Genomic DNA, 24,749 nt, shown 5'->3' with positions numbered 1-24,749 from the left:
TAAAAACCCAAATAGACAGAATAATTGATATATAGGAGAAAAAGACAGAGGGATGATCTGTTGAACAGATTTTTAAACATGTTACTACTTTCAGATTAGTTTAACTTATGCTTTTTAGTTGTTGTTTTTTAAATTCACTTTAGAATAAAGATTGAGGAAGGGCTTAATTATTATTTTTTTAATAGAAAGACAACAAAAGATTTTATCAGTAGCATGTATGTCTCCTGTGTACAGGAGCCCTGGTGAGAGCGGGGAACCCTCCCTCCCTTCAGACACCAACTGAAATAGCTCAACTTAAACCAAAGGACCTTGGGGAGGAGCAAGGTAGCTCATCAAGGAAGGCAAGATGCAATCATAATACAAGGTTAAATCCTGCCTTCTCCATTGAAAATAATTAAGGAGAAATTTACATATAAATATCTTTTATAAGGTAACCTCATCCACAAAGCCTCACTTAAAACACCTGCCTCCAGGGGGTATATGATAGCATAATAGTTATGCAAAGAGACACTCAGGCCTCAGGTTCCAAAGTCTCAGATTCTCCCTCACTACTATAAACCAGAGTTGATCAGCTAATTAGTGCTCTGGTAAAACAAAACAATACAAAAAAGACCAAATAAATAAAATCTGGGGCCAGGTGGTGGTGCTCCTTTCTGAGTGCACACCTTGCCTTACAATGCTCAAAGACCCAGGCTCGAGCTCCTGCAGGGGGAAAGCTTTGCTAGTGGTGAAGCAGTGTTGCAAGTGTCTCTCTGTCTCTCTCCCTCTCTATCTCCCCATCCCCTCTTGATTTCTGACTGTCTCTATCCAATAAATAAATAAAGATAATAATAAAGAAAAGTTAGTAGTCCAGAAAAACATAAAAAAAATTGCCTTTAGTCACAGACATATTTTAGGACAGCAAATTTTTATTTCCCTATGGTGGGGGGGGGGGTTAAGAATCCTTTAATTGCTGCCAAGGGCCATTTGGATATTTATATCATTCTTAGGTCATGCAAAATTATCAGCATAAAAATTAGCACTTAGTGTTGCTATGAAAAAAGCTCTGAGATTTATTAAATTTCAAATCTACTTGCAACTGTCTTAGCAGGATCAGACCTAATAATTAGGCCCCTCAGGCTAGACATTCCCCACATCTACTATTTCATCTTTGGAATTTCTCAAGAAGTTCCATAATTCAGAAGTTGAACTATTCAGTTATTTTAGAGAACCAGTCTCTATCCTGAGAATAGACTGTCTAAGCAATTATATCCATTTTCCAAGGGCAATTCTATGAAGAATTCCAAGTAATGCCTTTATGATTAAGAACAAAGGGCATTTCTGGGAAACCAAAAGAAAAACAAAGGTTAATAATTGAATTAGGGGAGTTGGGTGGTAGCGCAGTGGGTTAGGCGAACATGGTGCTAGGTGCAAGGACTGGCATAAGGATCCTGGTTCAAGCCCCCGGCTCCCCGCCTGCAGGGGAGTCGCTTCACAAGTGGTGAAGCAGGTCTGCAGGTGTCTATCTTTCTCTCCCCCTCTCTGTCTTCCCCTCCTCTCTCCATTTCTCTCTGTCCTGTCCAACAACCATGACATCAATAACAACAACAATAAAACAACAAAGGCAACAAAAGGGAATAAATAAATAAAATTTTAAAAATGTAAGAAAAAATAATAGTTGAATTAGAAGGGTCTGGGAGATAGCTAATCCTGTGAAGTACACTTTGCATCAGGACCTGGGTTCCGGCCCCCAGCCACCCCATAGGAGCACCATGCAAAGCAGAAGCTTCACAAGTAGAGGAGTAATGATGTGGGACCTCTCCTCCCCTCCCTTCCCCTGTCTCTTAAAGGGGGTGGCAGGCTGCTGGGTGTGATAGAGTCATGCAAATGTGAAGCACTAGTAAAAAATGCTGGCAGTAAAAAATAAAGAGAGGTATCAGGCGGTAGCACAGTGGGTTAAGTGCACGTGGCACAAATCACAAGGACCAGCATAAGGAATAAGGTGAAGCAGGCCTGCAGGTGTCTATCTTTCTCTCCCCCTCTCTGTCTTTCCCATCTCTCTCCATTTCTCTCTGTCCTATCCAACAACGACATCAATAACAACAACAATAATAATAACTACAACAATAAAACAAGATCAACAAAAGGGAGAAAAAAGCAAATTAAAAAAGTAAACAAATAATGAAAGCAGACCAGAAATTAATTCTAAAAAGAGTCAGTGGAGAAGATTTCTGACATTGGAGGCAAAGCATCTTCAGGGGAAACTTTTTCCTGGGCTGTAGTGTCTCTAATGGCCTCAGATATTCAGGAAACAGTCACCAACTACTAGAATTGCCTAGGCAGAGTCCTTGTGGTGTCCTCTATAACATTCATGCTAAGCTCTCCATTTCTAGCTTCTGCAGTTTCAGAAAAAGGCAATTTTAGTTCTTAATCAATTTGAAGTCAAGGGGCTGTTTGGTAGCACACCTGGTTGAGTGCACATGTTACAATGTACAAGAATCCAGGTTCGAGCCCCTGGTCCCCACATACTGGGTGAAAGCTTTGTGAGTGGTGTAGCAGAGTTCCAGGTGTCTCTTTGTCTCTCTCCCTCTCTACCTCCCCCGTCGCTCTTGATTGCTACCTGTCTCTATCCAATAAATAAGGATAATACAAATAAAATAAAATAAAAATAAAAAGACATTCTTAAAGTTATAAAAAAAAAGAGAGAGAGAGAAAGAGATACAGAGAGAAAGACCAGAACACTTCTCAGCTCTGGCCTATTATGGTGGTTCTGGGAATTGAACCTGGGGTCTCAGAACCTCAAGCATGAAAGTCTTTCGCATAACCATTGTACTGTTTCCCCAGCCCTAACTTCTGATTCTTGCCTAATCCAACTACTGAGTGTCTTTCACTGCCCTAGATTGTGTTCACCTGGCTCTCCAGGACCTCTCCAAGAACTCTCAGGAATGGAAAAATTCACCATTCTTCAGACTAGAATTTTATCGGTAAGTAAGTTGTAAATCTGATTCCAGGGAGACAAGGATGAGGACAGGAGAGAATAGTAGGAAAATTATTATGCTTTATAACTCAGATTTTTTTAAATTCAGGCTTCTGCAAGTTGAAATCTCCTTTCACCTCAAAGGCATTGACCTACAAACGATTCATTCTCGAGAGCTGCCAGACTGTTACATATTTCAGAACACAGTAAGTGTCTATCTTACTAACCCATTTCTTACTATCTTCCTCTACTCCTTTTATACACAGAGACTATAAGACACACCAGCCTATAAAAGTGCTGTTGTGTTTTGAACAGTTTTAATGACACTGTTTTAGCAAGGTTGATCTAGAGATCATTACTCCATTATTCCTGAAAAGGAAGCAAATCTTTTCCAAGTTTAAAAAAAACATTTATTTTACTTATTCACTTATTTGATAGAGACAAAGAGAAACTGAGATGGAAATGGGGAACTAGAGAGGGAGGGAGAAAGAGAGAAACTTGCAGCACTGCTTCCCTGCTTATGAAGCTTTCTCCCTGCAGGTGGGGGCCAGGGACTTGAACCTGGATCCTTGCACACTGTAACATGTACATTAAATTGAGCACTCCACCATCTGGCCCCTTCATTTTTACAACTTTAAAAAATTATATTTCTGGGGTGGGAGCCACATCTCACTGGGGAGGGTGCATGCTTTGCCACGCACATGACCGGGCTCTCAGTCTCGGGAGAGCCACAGCATGTGGGTGGCTCTGGTAGTGGGGTTCCTACTCTTATCCCTCTCTGTGAATGAAAAAGACATTCTGGGGGTGATGAACTCACAAAGGGATAAGGTCTCAGCTCAGTAAAAATTATAAGTAGAATTCCAGGTTGGAAAGAGGTTGCAAAACACTGGAGGCTGAGCTGGGCTGTGGCGCACAAGGGTTAAGCACACATAGTACAAAGTACAAGGCCCTGTGCAAGGATCCCTGTTCGATCATCCGGCTCCCCACCTTCGGGGGGTCGCTTCACAAGCGATGAAGCAGGTCTGCAGGTGTCTATCTTTCTCTCCCCATCTCTATCTTCCCCTGCCCTCTCAATTTCCCTCTGTCCTATCCCCCCCCCCCCAAAATCGAAAAAATTGGCCACTAGAAGCAGTGGGTTCGTAGTGCAGGCACGGAGCCCCCAGTGATAGCCCTGGAGGCAAAAGAAAAGAAAATGAGATTGCAAAAAGAGACTTTGATCTCCTTACTCTTACAACGTATTTTCAAAATTAAAAATGCATTGAGCGTGTTTTAAATATCTTCTATGTCTGTGGTATGTCCCTCCTGTCAGAGGAAGAGCCATGCAAACATTACAGTCAAGGTTTTCACCAGTTGCTGCTTCTTTTACTTTGAGAGGAGGCCTTTGAGGTAGAAAGGACTGTTCAGTTTGGTGGGGAGTTTCGCACCTTCTCACTTTCACGCAGCTTATGCTTGCCCATTTCCTTTAATGTGTATCAAGGGGTAAAACTAAACACGGAGATGATTGTTGTCTGTCCATCAGCTGTCTTTTAGCAGTTTAGAAGCATCCACCAGTCAGCAGTGATCAGTACTATATACTCAAGGGGTCCCTAGTGCTGCCTGGACCAGCAATCTCACCTTGCTTTAGAGAGAGTGCCCTCAGGAAATTTACCTTCTAGTGGAAGAGACAGAGAAAGCACCAGTCAACAGTATCTACAAGTAATTGTGACTGGTGTCCGTGCTGAGGAGAGAAGTCCTCTGGTGGTGGAGAGCGGGATTGGCTTCACTGAGAGCAACCACACATTTTATTATTTTATTTTATTTTATTTTATTTTACTTTACTTTACTTTATTTTATTTTATTTTATTTTATTTTATTTTATTTTATTTTATTTTATTTTACCAGAATACTGCTCAGTTCTGGCTGATGGTGGTGCAGGGGACTGAATCTGAGACTTCAGAGCCTCAGGCAAGAGAGTCTCTTTGTGCAACCATTACACGATTTACCCTCCCCCCCTTGAAACCTTCAAAAAATTCACAAAGAGCTTGCAGAGTTGAATGTAGGTGATCTGCAATTAAATTCAGGAGCATCTCCAAACACAAGCCATATTCCATGTGATCCAAGAACATTACTATGACCGAACAAGAGATTTTAGAATCAGACCATACAGGCTATCTCCTAATCTATGGGTTATGACTAAGCCTCCCGGAATTCTACCAATCAAGGTCATGCTACCCAACCCCCCCCCACTCCCCTCCAAAAAGCCCCTAAAATACTTTTCTGAAACTTTCAAATGTGTAGCATCTGTCAGCAAATATTTAAACAATAGAAACATAATGTGGAAGAATTAGGGGCATTTGGAAATCTTAAATTCAGCCTGCAACCTGAAGTAACCTTTGCTATTTCTGAAAGAACTTGAAGCAAATGGGTAATTTCCAATCTAGCAAAAAACTAGAATTTTATAGCCAAAGGACTAAATTGAAGCAAATACTTGTCAATCTCCATTCTGTGGAATAAATGAGATCATTATGTTCTCTTGCCAAAAACAGGCAAATTATCATTTTTGTATAGGGAATAGTTAGCTCATTTGCCAGAGGATTTTTCTGAACCAGAATCTTAATTTAGTAGAATTTCATGAGACCATACCTTACACCATCTTTTATTTCATTAATAAAAGAAAGTTGTATAGGAGTCATGTGATGAGGATATTTTTATCAGTCTAATTCTTTCTAGATTGGTATGCTGTTTGCATGTCATTGATATTTTATTTTTGACTCCAGGGTTATTGCTGGGGTTTGGTGCCTGCACTACAGGAATCCATAATCCACTGTTGCTGGCGACCTTTTTTTTTTTTCTTTTCCTTTTTTAGGGGGTAGGACAGGGAAAAACTGAGAGAGGAGGAGGGGATAGAGAGGTGTAGAGAAAGACAGACACCAGCAGATCTGCTTCACCATTTAAGAAGCGACCCCCCTGCAGATGGGAAGCCTGGGGCTTGAACTGGGATGCCTATGTGGGTCCTTGTGCTTTGTACTATGTGTATGTAACCCAGTGCATCACTGTCTGACCCCCACTGACTTTAAATAGAATTTAGCTCACAAGTTGTGCTTTCTGCTGGGCTGTAGCCTCTCCATGTATCTGTGTTTCCAGATTACCTTTGACAACAAGGCTCACAGTGGCAAAATGAAAATCTATTTTGACTGTGAGGCTAAGATCGAAGAATGTAAAGACTTGAACATATCTGGATCTAGTAAGTATGTTGCCTGTTTGCCACTTGTGGCTTATGGATTTTCGTGTGCACTTTATTTGGGGATTTGCGATGTTCGCGTGATTTCTTTGAATGGTGGTAAGATGGAAAAGTTCCAGAAACACACACACACACACACACACACACACACACACACACACACACACACACACACTTGAAGCATTAGCTTCTGTGAAGCATCTCCCCAAACTTTGCTTTTTTGTTCATTTCCACTGAGTGTGTAGCTATGCACCTTTTTGGAAAGGGAGTGGTACCCAGTGGTTAGAGTCTCTGAAGTCAGATTGCCTAGGCTTGAGTCTTGGTTCTGTGTACTATGCTTGTGAGTTGTGAGCTGGGACAAATTACTTAAAAGCATTATATCTCAATCTCTTTCTCCTCAGATGAGAATAATAATAATTATAATAATTATAGTATTTAGATGCCAGGATGTTGAATATTAAATGCATCTGTATTTACAGTAAAGCTAAATACACTAAAAATAAGAGTAGAGGGAAAAGGCAGTAGGTCTTTATTATTCCTACTATTATTATATTATTATTATTAGATAGAGCACTGATTAGTTCTAGCTTATGGTGGTATGGGGGATTGAACCTGGGACTTCAAGGCCTCAGGCATGAGAGCCTGTTTGCATAACCATTAAAAAGCAAAAATACAGTTCGTGGAGAGCTATGTAGAATTTGCTCACTGAGAGGCCAGCTGATATGAATTATAGATGTTAATATGTTTTTTACAAGCTTTATATAACTAAATTTGCCTTTGACCAAATTATCAGAACAAAACAAAATGTAAAATACCTGGTTCCATTTTGGATTTGTTTAAACTGGCTTTGATTTGCGATTTGTTGCTTTTCAATTGTCCGAGCTATCCAATGATTTTGAAATTTTGGTTTCAGTGGTTCCAGCAACTGACTCAAATCCCTGATAAACAATACTCAGGGGAGGGGTCGGGCAGTAGCGCAACGGGTTAAGCGAACATGGCGCAAAGAGCAAGAACCGGAGTAAGGATCCTTGTTTGAGGCCCCGACTCCCCACCTGCAGGGGAGTCGCTTCACAAGCCATGAAGCAGATCTACAGGTGTCTATCTTTTTCTCCCCCTCTCTGTCTTCCCCTCCTCTCTCCATTTCTCTCTGTCCTATCTAACAACAACAACATCAATAACAACAACAATAATAACCACAACAACGATAAAACAACCAGGGCAACAAAAGGGGAAACAAACAAACAAAAAAGCTTCCAGAAGCAGTGGATCCTGGTGCAGGCACCGAGCCCTAGCAATAACCCTGGAAGCAAAAAAAAAAAACCCCTCTGATCCGAGTAGTAGTCTGTTGGAATTTTTTGTTTGCTTTGTTTAAATGTGGGTCCTTTTGCCAGCAAGCACCAGAGAAAGGTTGGTCAAATAGATGCATCTTTTTCCAAGACCAAACATAGATTACAGTTCCGTAACAAAACTAGTCTTTGTCGCATAAGAAATGTGGCTTAGAATAGTCTTTATGCCCAAAAAGAGTTAATCAGTCAAACTTGCTGAAAAGAACTTCATTTTAGTTCTGCCAAAGAGGTTCTTCAACTCTGAGGGTGCCTGGTAAGGGTGTTTCTTTGCATTTACATACCGGGAAGAAAGGATCTCTGGCTCCCTCCTGTGGACTCCAGAAGAAACCCAAGCCTCATGGATGGCTGGGAAGAAGCACCAACATTTATGAAGGCTTATTCCAAGGCTGCATCACATATGTGATTTCTGTGCATTAGAGCTGACTTTTCAGTTGAGAGGGGGAAGTAGAAGAGGGCAGAAGGGAAGAAGGGTGAGACTGAGAGAGATCACAGCAGGACTTCCCATATGGTGCTAGAGTTTAAACTTGGGCCCTACACTTAGCAAGGTAGGCCTCCTATCCAGTGAGCTGTGTCTCACAGGGCTACCTCTAGAGAAATCATCATCGGTCACTAGGAGAAAGTCAGTCAAAAATAAAATCCTATGACATGAAAGTCTCAAAAAGTTGAAGTTTGGAAACAAGTTTACGAAATCCATGTGGACCACTCATTATCATTTGAATTTAAATCTACAGACCTAGCAGTTTTGCCTTGAGGGGCCGGGGATGTTTTCGAAGTTGAGGCAGATGGGGTGTTAAAGGCTCAGAGAGTTTAGTAATGTGGGAATCCCTGGGTAGAACCTCATGGTGAGCAGTTGTGTGGGGGTTTCTCAGGGACTATGTGAGGGGCATTTCTCTTGGAGAAGGTTTTACAAGCTCAAATTTGGGGACTGTTCCTGAGGGATGATAGAAGTTTGATAGAGTAGGAAAACAAATTACGATGCTTATGAAACACTTTTACCTTGGGAACGGTGTTTAGTTGTACTCCTGTTATCTTGTGATTTTGTAAATCAGTTTAAATCACTAATAAAATTAAAAATATAAAATGAAATATTTTTACAGCACACCCAAACGGGTCTTCTCAATAAATCAAATCAAACAGTGCTATGCTGGATTTTCTGTTAGGAGGGACAGTTTCTTTCTTCCATCCTTCCTTCCTTCCTTCCTCTCTTCCAGCGTTATTGTTGGGGCTTAGTGCCAGCACTACAAATCCACAGCTCCTGGAGGCCTTTTTTTTTTTTCAATTTTATTGAATAGGACAGACAGAAATTGAGAAAGGAGGGGAAGATAGAGAGGGAGAGAAAAGGATAGACACCTGCAGACCTGTTTTTAGCACTTGTAAGGCTGCTCTTGCAAGGTGGGGTGTTGGAGCTCGAACCAGGATCCTTGTGCGGGTCCTTGTGCTTTGTACTATGTGCACTTAACCCAGTGCGCTACTGCCGGGGCCCCAAGTTTTACCTTTCTACGTTTGAGTGTTACTTTTTCTGTCACTAAATAATACCCAATGCCAACAATGTCAAGAGATTTTTCCCCCTAGTTACAAACTGGGAAGGAAGGTAGTAGCTATTATCTTTGTATTTCCTAATGTGTTAGTCCTATCTTTCCAAGAATTGTTCCTGCTCCCTCTAGTCCACTCTATGGGCCCCCCCAAAAAAAAATTCAATATAACAAGTGTTCTGATCCTGGTATCCACTGCTTTCTTGCTTAGTCACTAGCTGATGTCATGAGATAACTTAAGCTTCTAAACTGATAAGTTCTGAAAGCAAATAAATGCCAGTGGCAGTGTCTTTTGGACTCAGCAAGAGAACCGTAGGTAGGGGCAGGAGGTGGGCAAGTACAGAACTGTGGTGGAGGGGGTAGTGACTTACACTGACTATCTATGGTTATGAAAAATTACCTCTGGGGAGTCGGGTGGTAGTGCAATTGGTTAAGCACATGTGGCGTGAAGCACAAGGACCAGCATAAGGATCCCAGTTCGAGCCCCCAGCTCCCCACCTGCAGGGGAGTCGCTTCACAAGCAGTGAAGCAGGTCTGCAGGTGTCTCTCTTTCTCTCCCCCTCTGTGTCTTCCCTTCTTCTCTCCATTTCTCTCTGTTCTATCCAACAACAACAACATCAATAATAACTACAAAAATAAAACAACAAGGGCAACAAAAGGGAATAAATAAATAAATATTAAAAAATAAATAAAATGGGGCCAGGAGTTGGCACACCTGGCTGAGCGCACATGTTACAATGCACAAGGACCCAGGTTCAAGCCCCCGGTCCCCACCTGAAGGGGAAAGGCTTTGCAAGTGGTGAAGAATTTCTGCAGGTCTCTCTCTCTCTCTCTCCCTCACCTCCTTCTCTCTCAATTACTGGCTTTCTCTATCTAATTAATAAAGATAATAAAATAATTTTAAAACAAAGAAAAAGAAAATTTACCTCTGAAGCTATATACCTGTGTAAATCTCATTTGAGCCGCTAATAAAAGGGAAGCAAAAAAAATAGGCACTCTTTTAATATATATATATTTGATTGACTGATTTCAGACAGAGAGAAATTGAAAGGGGAGAGGGGGATAGAGATGGAGAAAGTGAAGCACCTGCAACACAGCTTCTCTGCTTGTGAAGTTTTCTCCCTGCAGGTATGGGGAGGGACTTGAACCTGGGTCCTTGTGCATTGTAACATCTCTGCTCTACCAAGTGCACCACCACCTGGCCCCTGGACACAGTTATTTTATTTTATTTCATCAGTGATTTAATATTAATTTAAAAATTATAAGATAGCAGGCATAGATTTCACACCCTCCTCACCATCAGGGTTCTGTGTCCTCATTCCCTTCACTGCACTGGATACTGTACTAGTTCTCAAAAGGTCAGATATGGGTTGACTATTATTTCTAAAACTATCTATATTTATATGTATTTGCCTATTTTTTCTATTACTTTGCCTTCTTTTCCTTTCTAAGTTACACTTATACCTATTATGACTTCTGAATATCCTTCCTTTTTTCTTCTTCTCTGTCTGGGTCCTGGTGGGATTGAAATTCAGAGGCTGTTGGTCATCTTCCCCTATCATTTCTCCTTTTCTGGGAGTATTTACAAAATTCTTTGTGGGGTGCAGAAGGTGGAAGTTCTGACTCCTGTAATTGCTTCCCTGATGGACACGGATGTTGGCAGGTAGCCATACCCCCAGCCTGTTTCTGTCTTTCCCTAGTGGGGTAGGGCTCTGGGGAGGTGAGGTTCCAGGACACATTGCTGAGGTTGTCTGACAGGGAAGTCAGGATAGAGTCATAGTAGCATCTGCAACTTGGTGGCTAAAAGGTGGTAAGATTGTTTAATAAACAGGAACCAAAAAGTAGGAATAGAGAAGATGAGAATAGGGATGTTAGGGTGGAAAGAAGCTAGGAAGTCTATTTTAGGTATGTTCCTAGGGGCCTGGACACAGTTCTAACAAGTACTTAGCATAAGTTATTTAACCTAACTCCAACTGCTTTCCCCATTTTGTATCTGAAGCCTCTGGAGCTTGACAAGGCTAGAAATTTTTCTTATTGAATTACATCTATTATCTGGCTATGCTCATAAGGTATTAGATAAGCTCTGATATTTATGCCCTTATTTCTGGGACACTGTGGTCTTTCTCTTCAGTGACTCTTTCTTTCTCTTCTTTCTTTCTTTCTTTCTTTCTTTCTTTCTTTCTTTCTTTCCTTCTTCCTTCCTTCCTTCCTTCTTTCCTTCCTTCCTTCCTTCCTTTCCTTCTTCCTTTCCTCTTATTATCTTTTATTTATTTATTGGATAGAGACAGCCAGAAATTGAGAGGGAAGGCATTGATAGAGAGGTAGAGAGACAGAGAGACACCTGCAACACTGCTTTACCACTTGCAAAGCCTTCCTCCTGCAGATAGGACAGGGAGTTTGAACCCGGGTCCTTGTGCATTGTAACATAACCGCTCAACCAGGCGCGTCACCACCCAGCCCTTCTTCAGTGACTTTTCTATACAAGTGTCACTGAGCAACACCCTGAATTTATATTGAATTTTCTCCTGGGAGTTGCCTGTCCACAGTCTCATTTCCTTTTCCTCTGACCTTTCTCCACCTCTTTTCTGAGTTGGTCTCTTCTTTTAATTTCCAAGCTATCTTTGCAGTCCTTTCTAGTTACAGTTCCTTCTGTGATCTCCCAGATTCCCAACTATCACCTTAGATGTTCCTGAGTCATCCTCTGTTATCATGAAATTAGGCTAAACTCAGTTTGCCCAAGACAGAAACCCAGAAATCAACCTTACATGCTCCTCCTTCACTCCCTAGATGCCTTTAGAGAACAAGATGACCCTCTTTCACTCCTCTCTCAAATCTGCCTTCTCCTCTCCCTCTGTCTCTACTTTAGCTTTCCACTTGCCATGTGAGAAACTGACCTTTCTGAGCAGGGATGCAGGAGCAGCGGGAGCTGAAACAGGAGACTGGGCAGCAAGGCAGAGGCTGCCTGTATTCTGGTGAGCGAGCGCAGCTCCTTCCACGCAGCTCAGCTAGTCCTTGTTATCCTCACCCCTGGGCCCCCACCAACCCCCTGCTAACTGCCCCCCTCAAATCTGCAGCTCCCAGGGTTGGAGTAGCAGCAGCGCCACCCTGGGTCAGTGTCCCTACATCTCAGCTGCCGCCTCTGTGTCCTCCAGGTCCTCCCTAATGGCCTCCAGGGAGAACAAAGGTGGCATGGAGCCCGCCAGGAGGGCACAGATATGCACAGTGTTAGGCATATCCCCAAGGCCAAAGAACATGTTTACCGCCTGGTTATCTACCCAGGTACCTGCCTTCCCAGTCAGGAAGGTTTGTACAAGGACTCAGCATATGTCTGGTTTGTGTCCTGTGACTGGAACCCTCCTGTCCCATTTTGCTTTCTAGTAAGTATTGACAAACGTCCTAGTGCATTTATTCAACTCTGCGTAGTGTGTGTGTTTTTTCTGTTTGGTGCCAAAAAGTGAACGCAGGCTCTGTGCATGTGAAATTTCCCAAGCCTGATTTTTTTATTCTTTATTTTTCTGAGAATTAAAAAAAATTTTTTTCTTAGTGATTTAACAATAATTAACAAGATTGCAAGATAACAGGGGTATAATCCCATACAATTCCCACCACCAGAGCTCTGTGTCCCATCCTCTCTATAGGAAGTTCCCCTATTCTTTATCCTTCTGGGAGTATAGACCAGAATTCTTTATGGGGTGCGGAAGGTGGTAGGTCTGGCTTCTGTAATTGCTTCTCTACTGGGCATGTTCGATTCATATCCCCATCCTGTTTCTATCTTTCCCTAGTGGGGTAGAGCTCTATATTTTTCTAAGAAGGAGGGAATGAGGGAGGGAGGGAAGAAGGAAGAGAGAGAGAGGAGCAACACCACAGCACTGCTCCATCATCTATCGAACGTCCCCACAACATCTGTGGTGCTCTGATAAGTTACAGGGCTCTAGCCTAGGCCCCCAGATTCATAAATGTCTGACACCTTGAGACTTCTGAATAAGTGGAGCATGACTTTGTTTCTAATCTTTTTTAACAATAGTTTTTCCCTTTATTTATTTATTAGATAGAGACAGCCAGAAATCAAGAGGGAAGGGGTGGTAGAGAGGGAGAGAGACAGAGACACCTGCAGCACTGCTTCACCACTAGCAAAGCTTTTCCCCCGCAGGTGGGGACTGGATGCTTGAACCCGGGTCCTTGCACGTTGTAACATGTGCATTCAACCAGGTGTGCTGCCACCCGGCCCCCATTTCTAGTCTTCATGCATCTGTTATTTCAAAATTATTGTTATTATTACAAACATTGGTTTGCAACACTATAAGATCGCAGAAATCTAGTTTCACACTTCCCCATATGTAGCTTACTGGCCCCACTACCACAATGCTTGTTATGCCTTTATCATTTGAACTCCTTTATAGGCCATCATCTTATTTGGAAATTCTTTTCAAGTAAGTCACGTTTAACATTTCATTCTGTTTTCATTCTTCAGTTCAGAAAAACACTCAGTATGTCCTTATATTTGATGCATTTGTTATTGTGATTTGCTTGGCGTCTCTTATTCTGTGCACACGGTCCATTGTTCTGGCTCTCCGGTTACGAAAGGTAAGTGTGTATTCGATCTTGTCATCTCCTCTTGGCTTCTCCTCTCAGCTTAGCCAAACAGAGGACTCCTGGTATCAGATTGTGCTGCCCTTTCCGGAGCCCTTGAACAGATTAAATCCCTTTGACTGACTGCTCCCTACAAGGCATTAATCAGCGTGTAGAAGTGAGGAAAGGCCCTTGGCTTATTAGGTGGGATCTGTTAATTAGCCAGCTTAAAACTGAGCTAATAAGCACAGGTGCACAGTTGTGAACTCTCAGGATTCTCGGATGTTTCCAGAATAAATGAGACCCATTTACATTCATGAGTGATCTTAAGAACAGAGTAATAGCATTTGTGGGTTTCATTATTATTATTATTATTGTCTTCAAATCATAGTTCATTTTGACAGAGAGGTATGGTAACTGGGTTATAATGAAGCATTAAATGCTTCATTGTGTTTTTCAGATTGCTCAAAAACTCTCCCATAAATTCCATTTTACATTTTTGCCCTCAGGGCCCTTGTATTTCAGCTCCCCACAAATGTTATTCTGGCTTGGGACATGTGTGTAAATTCAGACTGAAGTCTGAATGCAAGCATAGGAAGCCATTGGAATACTACTTGTGGAGCATAGAAATCATCTGCCATCTATTTCCCTCACTCTTGATCGTTGGTAACTTACTTTATTCCTGTCTTACCAACCGCTTACGCTTCTTGGTATTCTGAATCTAAGGTGAGAATCCTTGAGTTCCACCCCAGGAAGAGGGCCGGTGGAGGGCACATGCCCTCTAGAATGAGCTGCAATCCACTTCAGTCCTGGTTAAGTCTCTCTGTGCCTCAGTTTCCCCCTCTGGAGGATAAGACTAATGGTGTCTGGTTCATAGGGTTATTATCTGATTTGATACAATTTAACATGCCTGCATTGTATCACACATCAGTTTATGAAACTCTTGGAGTGAGAATGTGAGCGTTTCTTTAATGGTCAAGTCGACTTAGGCTGTACTGAATGCTCACTGTGTAGACCTCAGGAAGTGTGCGAAGCTCTACCAAGATAGGAACACTAATGCTGTATCATTTTACAGGCAAGAGGACTCACTGTCTTGCATCTGACTGCTCCTTCCAGATGGCAGTGTACTTGCTCAGACTTCTTATTTTTGAACCAGAGCACTGCTCAGCTCTGGCTGACGGTGGTGCAGGGGATTGAAGCTGGGACTTTGGAGGCTCAGACATGAGAGTCTGTTTGCATAACCATGATGCTATCTACCCCCCACCCATTATTATTATTACTATTATTTATGTTTGCTGCAGAGGTTTCAAACCTTTTTCTTGGAGAAGTATAATCGCCACGTATCTAACTCCAACCAGTGGGAGTTCATCAATGGCTGGTATATCCTGGTAATTATCAGTGACCTCATGACAATAACTGGATCCATATTAAAAATGGAAATTAAAGCAAAAGTGAGTCAACATCCTTTAACATCTTTCATTCTTTCTAGTTTTCAGAATGACTTTGGGCCCTTCAAAATAAGAATTTCTTATGGACACTCATTAATTCTCTTGGTTTTTTTTTCTCTTTCTTTTCTTATACCCACAAAAATTAAGTCCTTTCTGCCTTTCTGGTTCCATCCCTTATGAAGGGATAACTAGGACACTGATAGTCGGTGGCCGATGTTCTGCCTGTGATTATCTCCCAGGAAACTGGGCAGCATCTTCAGATCTCAGATTAGGAGCTGAACAGTGAGGAGCTTGGTTTGTTTTGATATGTTTCTGGATTTAAAAAAAATGATTAGGGGATTAATGTTTTGCAGTCAACAATAAATATAATAGTTTGTACATGCATGACATTTCTCATTTTCCACATAAAAATACAACCCTCACTAGGTCCTCTGCTTGTTTTTTTTTGCCTCCGGGGTTATTGCTGGGGCTATGTGCCTGCACCAAGAATCCACTGCTCCTGGAAGCCATTTTTCCCCCTTTTGTTGCCCTTGTTGTTGTAGCCTTGTTGTGGTTATTAGTGTTGTTGTTGATGTCATTCGTTGTTGGATAGGACAGAGAGAAATGGAGAGAAGAGGGGAGAGAAAGAAAGACACCTGCAGACCTGCTTCACTGCCTGTAAAGTGACTCCCCTGCAGGTGGGGAACCAGGATCCTTACACTGGTCCTTGTGCTTTGCGCCATGTGCACTTAACCCGAGGCACTACTGCCTGACCCGGTTTGTTTTAAGTTACAAAAAAAATCTTATCAAGAGCTGGAAGTCATGATTCATGACTCATGGGCACTTGGATGAATTAGGGTGAGGGTGGGAATTTTTAAGTGTCTGCTTTGGAACTGACACTGGTATGTAACTCAGTTGTGGGAGGGGGGAGATAGAGTGACCTGTTAGAGCACCAATTCACAAACTTGAGGCACCAGAGGTCACAGGTTCAATCCCCCAGGCCACCTTATGATAGAACTGAGTAGTATTGCACTCATCTCTCTCTCTCTCTCCCTTCCCCTCCTCCTCACTTCTCTCATTTTCTCCTAACAAGTAAGTTAATCTTGAGACCTGGTGGTGGTGTGCCTGGTTGGATGCACATGTTATAATGCAAAAGGACTTGGGTTTGAGCCACCGGTCCCCACCTGCAGGGCAAAAGCTTTTTGAGTGTTGAAGCAATGCTTCAGGTGTCTCTCTATCTCCCCATTCCCTCTCAATTTCTGGCTGTCTCTATCCAATAAGTAAATAAAGATAATAAGAAGAAAAAATAAAAACAAGTAAATTAATCTTTGAAAAATAAGTCACTTGATTTACAATACAAGGACACGAGAGACATATTTGCTATTCTGTTATTTTCTCTTTTAAGCATGTATAGAATTTTCAAGGGTGGTGGGAGTAGATAGCCTAATGGTTATACAAAGAGACTAGCATACCTGAGGCTTCAGCAGTTTTAATCCCTGCCCCACCATAAGCCAGAGCTGAGCAGTGCTCTGGTAAAAAAATAATAATAATAATAATCCTTAGAATTTTTTTGTCTTGATTTAATAATTATGGACAAGACTGTAGGATAAGAGGGTCACAATTCCACACAATTCCCACCACCAGATTTCCGTATCCCATCCCCTTCATTGGAAGCTTTCCTATTCTTCATCCCTATGGGAGTACAGGGTGCAGAAGGTGGAAGGTCTGGTTTGTGTAATTGCTTCTCTGCTGGACATGGGCACTGGCATTGGCACATCAATACATACTCCAGCCTCTGGGCCAGGCAGTGACACTCCCAGTTTAGCACATGCATTATTACCATGCGTAAAGACCTCCATTTAGGACCCTGCTCCCCACCTGCAGGGGGAACATTTCAGGAGCATCAAAGCAGGCCTGAAAGTGTCTGTCTTTCTCTCTCCCTCGCCCCCTTCTCCTCCCTTCTCAATTTCTCTCTGTCCTATCAAATAAAATAGAAAGGAAGAGAGACAGAGAAAGAGAAAGAGAGAGTAGTGGCTGCCAGGAGTGGTGGATTCATGGTGCTGGCACTGAGCCCCAGTGACAACCCTGGTGGCAATAAAAAAAAAGAAATTCAAGTCTATTGAGAATAATTATAATTATTTTAAGCCTATAAAGAGGCAGGAAGCCTATTCCTTCCTGTCAGTTTAAAGTGAAGTTCATAACTTGAGTGGAGTGCAATATTTCACTCATCTGCCTTTTTTTTTTTTACCCCAATTCCATAGAACCTCACGAACTACGATCTGTGCAGCATTTTGCTCGGAACATCCACCCTCTTTGTCTGGGTCGGCGTCATCAGATACTTGGGCTACTTCCAAACCTACAACGTAAGGATGCGGCAATGGATAGTGCCACTGGGCTACTTTGGGGGTTCAAGTGGCTGCTTTTAAAATTCTCCTATTCTTTTGATTTTTTTTTGTTCCCCCAGGTGCTCATTTTAACCATGCAAGCCTCACTACCAAAAGTCCTTCGCTTCTGCGCCTGCGCTGGTATGATTTATCTAGGCTACACCTTCTGTGGCTGGATCGTCTTAGGACCTTATCATGACAAGGTATATGCAGCTTGTCTGCCTTCCTCTGAGCAGGTGCTTGTGTCGCTCCGCAACGTATTCCAAGCACGCGCCTTCTAGTCCTTCTTGTTGCCAGCATACAGCCTTCATAACCGTCAGCACCTATCTTTGCGTTGGTTTTCTTTTTCCTTTAACTTTCAGGATATTGCAGTAGCTTCAGGATATTGAAACAAGAACTAAAAGGGACTGCAGCACACCTTTCATAATTGCCTGGGACTGACTGATTGGGGCTACACATGAACCCAGATGCTCACTAAATAAGAACTATTTCATGTGTGAAATCGCTGTAGTAAAGAAGAAACTATGGGGGGGGGGCGTAGCACACCGGAATAAGAGCACATAGAAGCAAGCACAAGGACCTGGCCAAGGGTCCTGGTTCGAGCCCCATCTCCCCACCTGTAAGGAGGTTTCTTCATAAGCGGTGAAGCAGATCTGTAGGTGTCTATCCTTCTCTCTCCCTCTCTATCTTCCCTTTCTCCCTCTCAACTTTTCTTTTTTAAAAAAATTTATTTACTCTCTTTTGTTGCCCTTGTTGTTTTATTCTTGTAGTCATTATTATTATTGATGTCATTGTTGTTGGATAGGACAGAGAGAAATAGAGAGAGGAGGGGAAGACAGAGACGGGGAGAGAAAGACAGACGCCTGCAGACCTGCTTCACCACTTGTGAAGTGACTACCCTGCAGGTGGGGAGCCGGGGGCTCAAACTGGGATCCTTACACTGATCCTTGCAGGGGGATAACTTCATGAGTGGTAAAGCAGGGTTATAGATGTCTCTCTGTCTCTTTTGCTACCTTCCCCTCCTATCTCAATTTCTCTGCCTCTATCTAATAATAAATAATAAATAGATCTATACAAATAATAAAGACCTGTTAAAAAAAGAAATTTTAGGCAGGCATTATTAACAAATAATTTTTTAAAGTGAAAAGAGTTATTGAATCTTACAGTTTCCCTTCCATGAGCTTCTGGCAACAGAAACAACAAAAATCAGCATCGTAGCAAGTATCATTTTATGCTTGTGTGTCAGACATTATGCTGAGTGTTTCCGTCTTCTCTGTCAGAGCAGCTCAGTGTCCTATTGTTTTGGGTTAGGTGCTGTTCAAGGAGAAAGAAGTACAAATGCAAATGAGTACTTTGTCCCAACTTAGCCTATAGTCTGTGATATTCAGTGTTGCACTAAACAAAATGTATGATCAAGTCTGGTTAAAAAACTATTCACAAACAGAGGATAATCCACAAAGTTCTAACCTTCTGTTATTCTATCAAGATAAAAATCTTGTGAACGCAACACAAACTCAGGCTTTCTCCTCTTTGTTACATTTGACACTTAGAGGTTAAGGAAGAATGATTTTTTTTACTCCTATTTGAGAAACTATATAATGAACAATATATGATGAACTGTTTAATGAACTCTGGGTTAATAGTAAATCTTGATAATTGTATCACTTTTCCAATTTTGTGCCACTGCTTCCATGATGACTCATGAATAAAAGTTGTTCTTTGATATTATCTCTCAGATCTGGACCACTTACTGGTTTAGTGCTCAGGAAAATTGACATTTTTCTTCCTTGTTTGCCTTGAAACCTAGTCGACTGCTTTTCTACATTTCCGTCACTAGAGGGCAGTGTTGCTCTATTGGAATAAATAACTGAGCTGAAGCATTTCGGCTTCAATTCAGTGGTTGCAAAACCTCAGGACAGGTGGTTCCATCACTTCTGCTCTCCCCTACATCATTATTCTGAAAGGTGCTCATATAACACTGTTTGAATATTACTAAACCCAAGAGCTATGTGCAAGGTATGGCGCCCAAATGCTATTTCTCATGCTGTCTTAACCACCCCAGTAGCTCCCAAGGCAGGAAACATGTTTTTTTCCAGAAAATAGAGAACTTAATATGTTAGATAATTTTTCTGAGGTTACACAGCTAATAAACGACAGAGATAGTATTCATATCCAGGTCTCCCTGACCCAGTGCACACACTTTGACTAATGCCCTGTAGGGTTTTCCGTGGCATTAAGTCAAAGAAATCATTGCAAGAGAACATTTAGTTTGCTCCAAGAATAGATCACCTGTGAGAGGAAGGCCAATAATCATTGTTCTAGCTTTCACATGTGTCAAGGCTGCTTTGTGGAAATGAAGTTATTTGCCTTGTGAGTCTGACTGCATTTTCCTAAGTTCAGCTCTTTCAAAGGACTCAGGTGCAAATTGAAGAAAAAAAAAAGGTGACAGTGATTTCAACCATATAGTTTATTTAATCTAATATATCCAAAATATCACTTCAGCATGTAGTCAGTATAAAACACAGGTGTTTTCCCTGCCATTTATTTCTCTGGTGGTATGTCTCTGAAGTGTAGTGTGTACTCAGTCCTGAAGCACATCTCAGTTCAGACTAGCTACACACCAGGGGCTCTCCCTAGTCGCACAGTCAGTGTCACCACATAGGACATCACACCTTTAGACTTGTGTCTCTTATAGTGAGAGATAAACTTCAACAATTTTTAATTATATTTATTTATTTTCCCTTTTGTTGCCCTTGTGTTTTATTGTTGTTGTAGTTATTGTTGTAATTCTTATTGTTTTTGTTATTGATGTTGTCGTTGTTAGGACAGAAAGAAACAGACAGGAGGGGAAGACAGAGAAAGGGAGAGAAAGATAGACACCTGCACACCTGCTTCACCCCCTGTGAAGTGACCCCCCTGCAGGTGGGGAGCCAGGGGCTCAAACCAGGATCCTTGTGCTTTGCGCCATGTGTGCTTAGCCCACTGTGCTACCGCCCGACTCCCAAACTTCAATTATTTCACAGAGAAGTGCCGGGCTAGTGTGGGGGTGCCTCTTCCTGGTCTCTGGGTTGGAGAGAACACAACCAGAGCCAGCCTGGGATGCTTCTCATTCAGCGACATGAGAAAGATGACTCAGGAAGAGACTTGAGGTAGAGAGACAATTCGATTCTTTATTGATCAGAGAGCCAAGGCTTTTAAAGGGCAGACCCAGAAGTGGCAAGTCGGAAACAGAAATGGCTAGGAAAGGGGTGGAGAAAGTCAAAAAGGGCTGGAAAGGTAGGAACTTCCTTAACAACTGTTGCAAGAGTTTTAACTGGTAGGATTAATACTACCCTGCAGGCAGGGTGGTCTTGAGGGTAGAAAGAAGATAGATCAAAGGAATGGAATGGGTGGGGATCTTTCAGGCAAAACAATGATTATGTAGATAGGCCATAGTATCAGGAATGCATGGTGGAGCAGGGGGAGCTGGCTTAATGTTTTAAGGAATGCCAGGCTCCTGGAGGCAGACAAATGCAGGGTGCTTTGTGAGGCTCCTCACAATTTCCCAACATCTCCCCCTTTCTCGTTTATCTAATGGCCATAGTATCAGGAATGCAGAGTGCTTTGTGAGGCAGGGAGTCTGATAAGACTGGGCAAACCTTTGGGGTTACTCCTGTCCCTCCTTGCTCAACCTCTCGGTAGAGAGAGAGACTGACAGGATAGGCACACTCCTCAGGTCAAGCCCTGCCAAGCTCAACCACATCCTTACAGTTTCCCAGCAGAGAAGGGAGAGAATCAGAGCTGTCTCTAGAGTCATCCAGTGAGCTGTTTGATGTCATTCATTTTCCACCTCTAGTCAAGTGGATACACAGTAATGCAATCCATAGTCAAATCCTAATCAGTGAAGAGAGGAAGTTTCAGTCAGATTCTGTGTTTTGTGGTTTTCCTCTCCGTATTGTTTCTTCTTTGAATCTGAAACTAGGAATTTGTACTTCCCCCTGCACCCCAACTTTTTTTAATTAGTGATTTAATAATTATTAACAAGATTATAAGACAACAGGGGTACAATTCCACACTGCTTCTACCACCAGAGCTCTGTGTCCCATCCCCTTGATTGGAAGCCTCTCTATTCTTTATCCCTCTGGGAATATGGACCAAAATTCTTTATCAGGTGCAGAAGGTTGAAAGTCTGGCTTCCGCAATTGCTTCTTTGCTGGACTTAGACATTGGCAGGTAGATCCATATCCCTAGTCTGTTTCTATCTTTCCCTAGTGGGCTAGGGCTCTGGAGAGGCGAGGTTCTGGGACACACTGATGAAGTCATCTGCTCAGGTAGGTCAGGATGGCATCATGGTAGCATCTTCAACTTAGTGGCTGAAAGGTGGGAAGATAGAAAACAGAACAAATTGTTTACTAAACAGGAACCCAAAGGTAGGAATAGAGCAAAGGAAGTTGGGGGTCTTCATGTGGGAAGAAGCTAGTAAGTCTATTTCAGGCTTACTCCATGTGGGCTTTGACTTTAGTAATTTTTGTCCTGAGACTGATAGCTAACATGCAGGTGGACTAAAAGTATTGTCTGGGTAGTTCAACCCCTGTCTTTAATTAACCCAAACTGTCAGAATTGTCACTTTCTGCTACTGTCTCTTATACCAGACCTTTGAGAATCAGAACAATGTTGAGTGTGGAAACAATTTTTTTATTTAAAGAAAGCATTAAAGAAGAAAAAGAAGGAAAGCTAGAATTTTATGCTACTAACAGCAAAGTCCCACATTTTATCTTCCTGTTTTCCTATTAGATATTGGATTTCAGTGGTTCGACTGAGAGAGTAAAGACACCAACAGTGTCGTGCCAGTGTTCATTCCAGTACTAATGGATCTGGACACAGCATCCTTGCAAAGTGTCTGGATACAGACAGCTAGAGACTGTTTATGTTCAATAATTCAAGAAGGGGTTTGGAAGAGCATTATGCTAATGTGGCTTTATGCTTCCAGAGAATGACAACCTCTTCACTTTGTTTTTATTGTGAGGAATAAGTCACAGTTTTGCATCATCCCTGTTTTACATCTGAGAAGATCATGGCTTTGAAAAACGGTTGGAGTTTGGTAGTGTCGTGTGTAAAATTCACTGTGTCCTCAGACTACCAAAGCCTTTGGAGTTAAGCCAGCATCTTTATTTATTATTTTATTCTACAAAGCTCTTGGCCAGTTTAAATTTTACCTGAATAACCAGGGAGGCAGTGTAACAGATGTGGCACAGAACTTGCATGTGTGAGGACCTGGGTTTGATCTTGAAAAGCATATTCCAGAGTACTAATAAATATAATGAATACATATTTTTGAAAAGTAACACTGGGGCTGGGCAGTGGCACACCCAGTCAAGCACACATAGTACTAAGCACAAGGATCCAGGCTCAAATACCCATCTCCCCATCTGTAGGGGAGTTACTTCACAAGCAACAAAGCAGGTCTACAGGTATTTCTCTCTCTCTCTCTCTCTCTCTCTCTCTCTCCTTTCTCAGTTTATCTCTGTCCTATCTAATAAAATGGGAAAAAAATGGCTTCCAGGAGCAGTGAATTCAGAGTGCTGGCACAGAGCCCCAGTGATAACCTTGGAGGCAAAAAGAAGGAAAGAAAAAAAGCAAGGAAGGTAGGAAGGAGGGAGGGAGGGAGGGAGGGAGGGGGAGAGAGAGACGGAGAGAAAGAAAAGAGAGGAAGAGCAAAAGAACGAGAAGAGAAGAAAAGAAAAAAAAAAGACCCACTTAGGGGCTTGGTTAAGTGCACACATTTCAATGTGCAAGGATGCAGGTTCAAGCCCCTGGTCCCTATATGGAGGGGGAAAGCTTCATGAGAGGTGAAACAGGGTTACCAGTGTTTCTCTATCCCCCCCCCCATTTTCTCTCTGTCTCTATCCAATAATAAATAAGAAAAATATTTAAGAAAGCAATCTGTAATGGCAATATTAAAAATCATCTCATTTTATCTGAATAAGGTTGCACAGGAGACTTAGCACCAGCTCTTGAAACAATTTTTATATCATTTACTGATATAAATCATTACAAATTATTTTTATTTCCACTGAAAGTTCTTTTTTTTTTTTTGGCTCAGTTGCAAAATTCATCAGTAGAATAAATGCCTTGGTTCTCACTGTGGTCCCACAGAACCTTCTGGGACTCTTTATGAAAATACTGTTTAATATTTATCAAACATCTATTCTGTACTAGACATTGTAAGATACTTTCAGACGGAGCTCTTGGCAGCCAGGGACTTCTTTTATCCTCCTTGGTAGGAACTTAACATGCTTGTTAAATGAGCAAGAAACAGAAGTGCCTGATTTCTAGGGGCTATTGATCTTATAAGAACCCCAGTAGCTCCCTAGAAATAGTCTTTCTAGATTGGAAAAAAAAAATAGGACCTTATATCTCATACCTTGAATATTTTTAAAGTTTACTTCAGGAGCTGGGTGGTGGCACACCTGGCTAAGCACACGTAGTACTAAATGCAAGGACCCGTGCAAGGATCTGGGTTTGAGTCCCCAGCTTCCCACCTGCAGGGGGAATGCTTCACAATCTTCACAAGCATATCTATCTTTCTCACTCTCACTCTGTCACCCCCTCCTCTTCCTGTCCTGTCCAAAATTTATCTGTCTTGTCTAATAAAAAAAATGGAAAAAAATGACCACCAAGAGCAGTGGATCATAGTGTTGGTACTGAGTTCTATCAGTAGCCCTAGAGGCAAAAAAGAAAGAAAGAGAGTAAAGGAGAAAGAAATTAACTTCTAGTATGGAATTTGGCCACTGAAATTGACTCTAGTTCCCTGGTTCTTTTTTAAAGTACAAAAGGACAAAGTGCATTCCAAGCACTTCAAGGGTTTATGTTTTAACTTTGGGGTAGTTGAAATTAAGTCTCACATTCACAGAGGGGGAAGTATGGTGGTGAATAAATTAATGCTGAGGTAGGTAATGAATTTAGGCTCATCTTTACTCAGAGAAGTAAAGGATGAATCTAATATATACTGACCAAATTGGCTATTTGCTGTTCTGAAACCAGAGAACAGCCCATAAGGGCTCTCGGAATTAAAGAACTGGCCAGATTCTAAGAGAAATTACAGGAAATATGAATTATTAATGACCCTGTCAGAGTTGTAACTCATGTGCACAGAAACCAGCTTTAACTTCATTGCCTTAAGGCTAGGGGAAGAAGGAGTGGAAAATATTTACCTCAAATACAGCCTGTTTTCTAGTTAAGGAATTTGCATATTGTTAAGTGCATTACTCAACTGGATGTCCCCTCCAGGTCTCTATGGACACTGTCTTTAGATCATTTCTTCAGGGTTATTGCT

General features: G+C 41.9%; 1 protein-coding gene across 5 annotated transcripts in view; it reads left to right on the top strand.

Moving 5' to 3' along the window:
- Positions 1 to 24,749, top strand: part of MCOLN2 (mucolipin TRP cation channel 2) — a 75,637-nt gene that overhangs the window by 39,931 nt on the left and 10,957 nt on the right. For all 5 annotated transcript variants that reach the window (XM_060202264.1, XM_060202262.1, XM_060202263.1 and 2 more), the window contains 7 exons: positions 2,879 to 2,963; positions 3,066 to 3,162; positions 6,080 to 6,179; positions 13,526 to 13,638; positions 14,925 to 15,074; positions 17,312 to 17,413; positions 17,515 to 17,637. In XM_060202264.1, the coding sequence (XP_060058247.1) occupies positions 2,879 to 2,963; positions 3,066 to 3,162; positions 6,080 to 6,179; positions 13,526 to 13,638; positions 14,925 to 15,074; positions 17,312 to 17,413; positions 17,515 to 17,637 (770 nt within the window). The remainder of the gene's footprint in view (positions 1 to 2,878; positions 2,964 to 3,065; positions 3,163 to 6,079; positions 6,180 to 13,525; positions 13,639 to 14,924; positions 15,075 to 17,311; positions 17,414 to 17,514; positions 17,638 to 24,749) is intronic.

Source organism: Erinaceus europaeus, chromosome 11, assembly GCF_950295315.1.
Source record: "Erinaceus europaeus chromosome 11, mEriEur2.1, whole genome shotgun sequence".
NCBI lineage: Eukaryota > Metazoa > Chordata > Mammalia > Eulipotyphla > Erinaceidae > Erinaceus > Erinaceus europaeus.
Note: the sequence above shows the minus strand (reverse complement) of the source record. Positions and strands in the feature narration are given on the sequence as shown.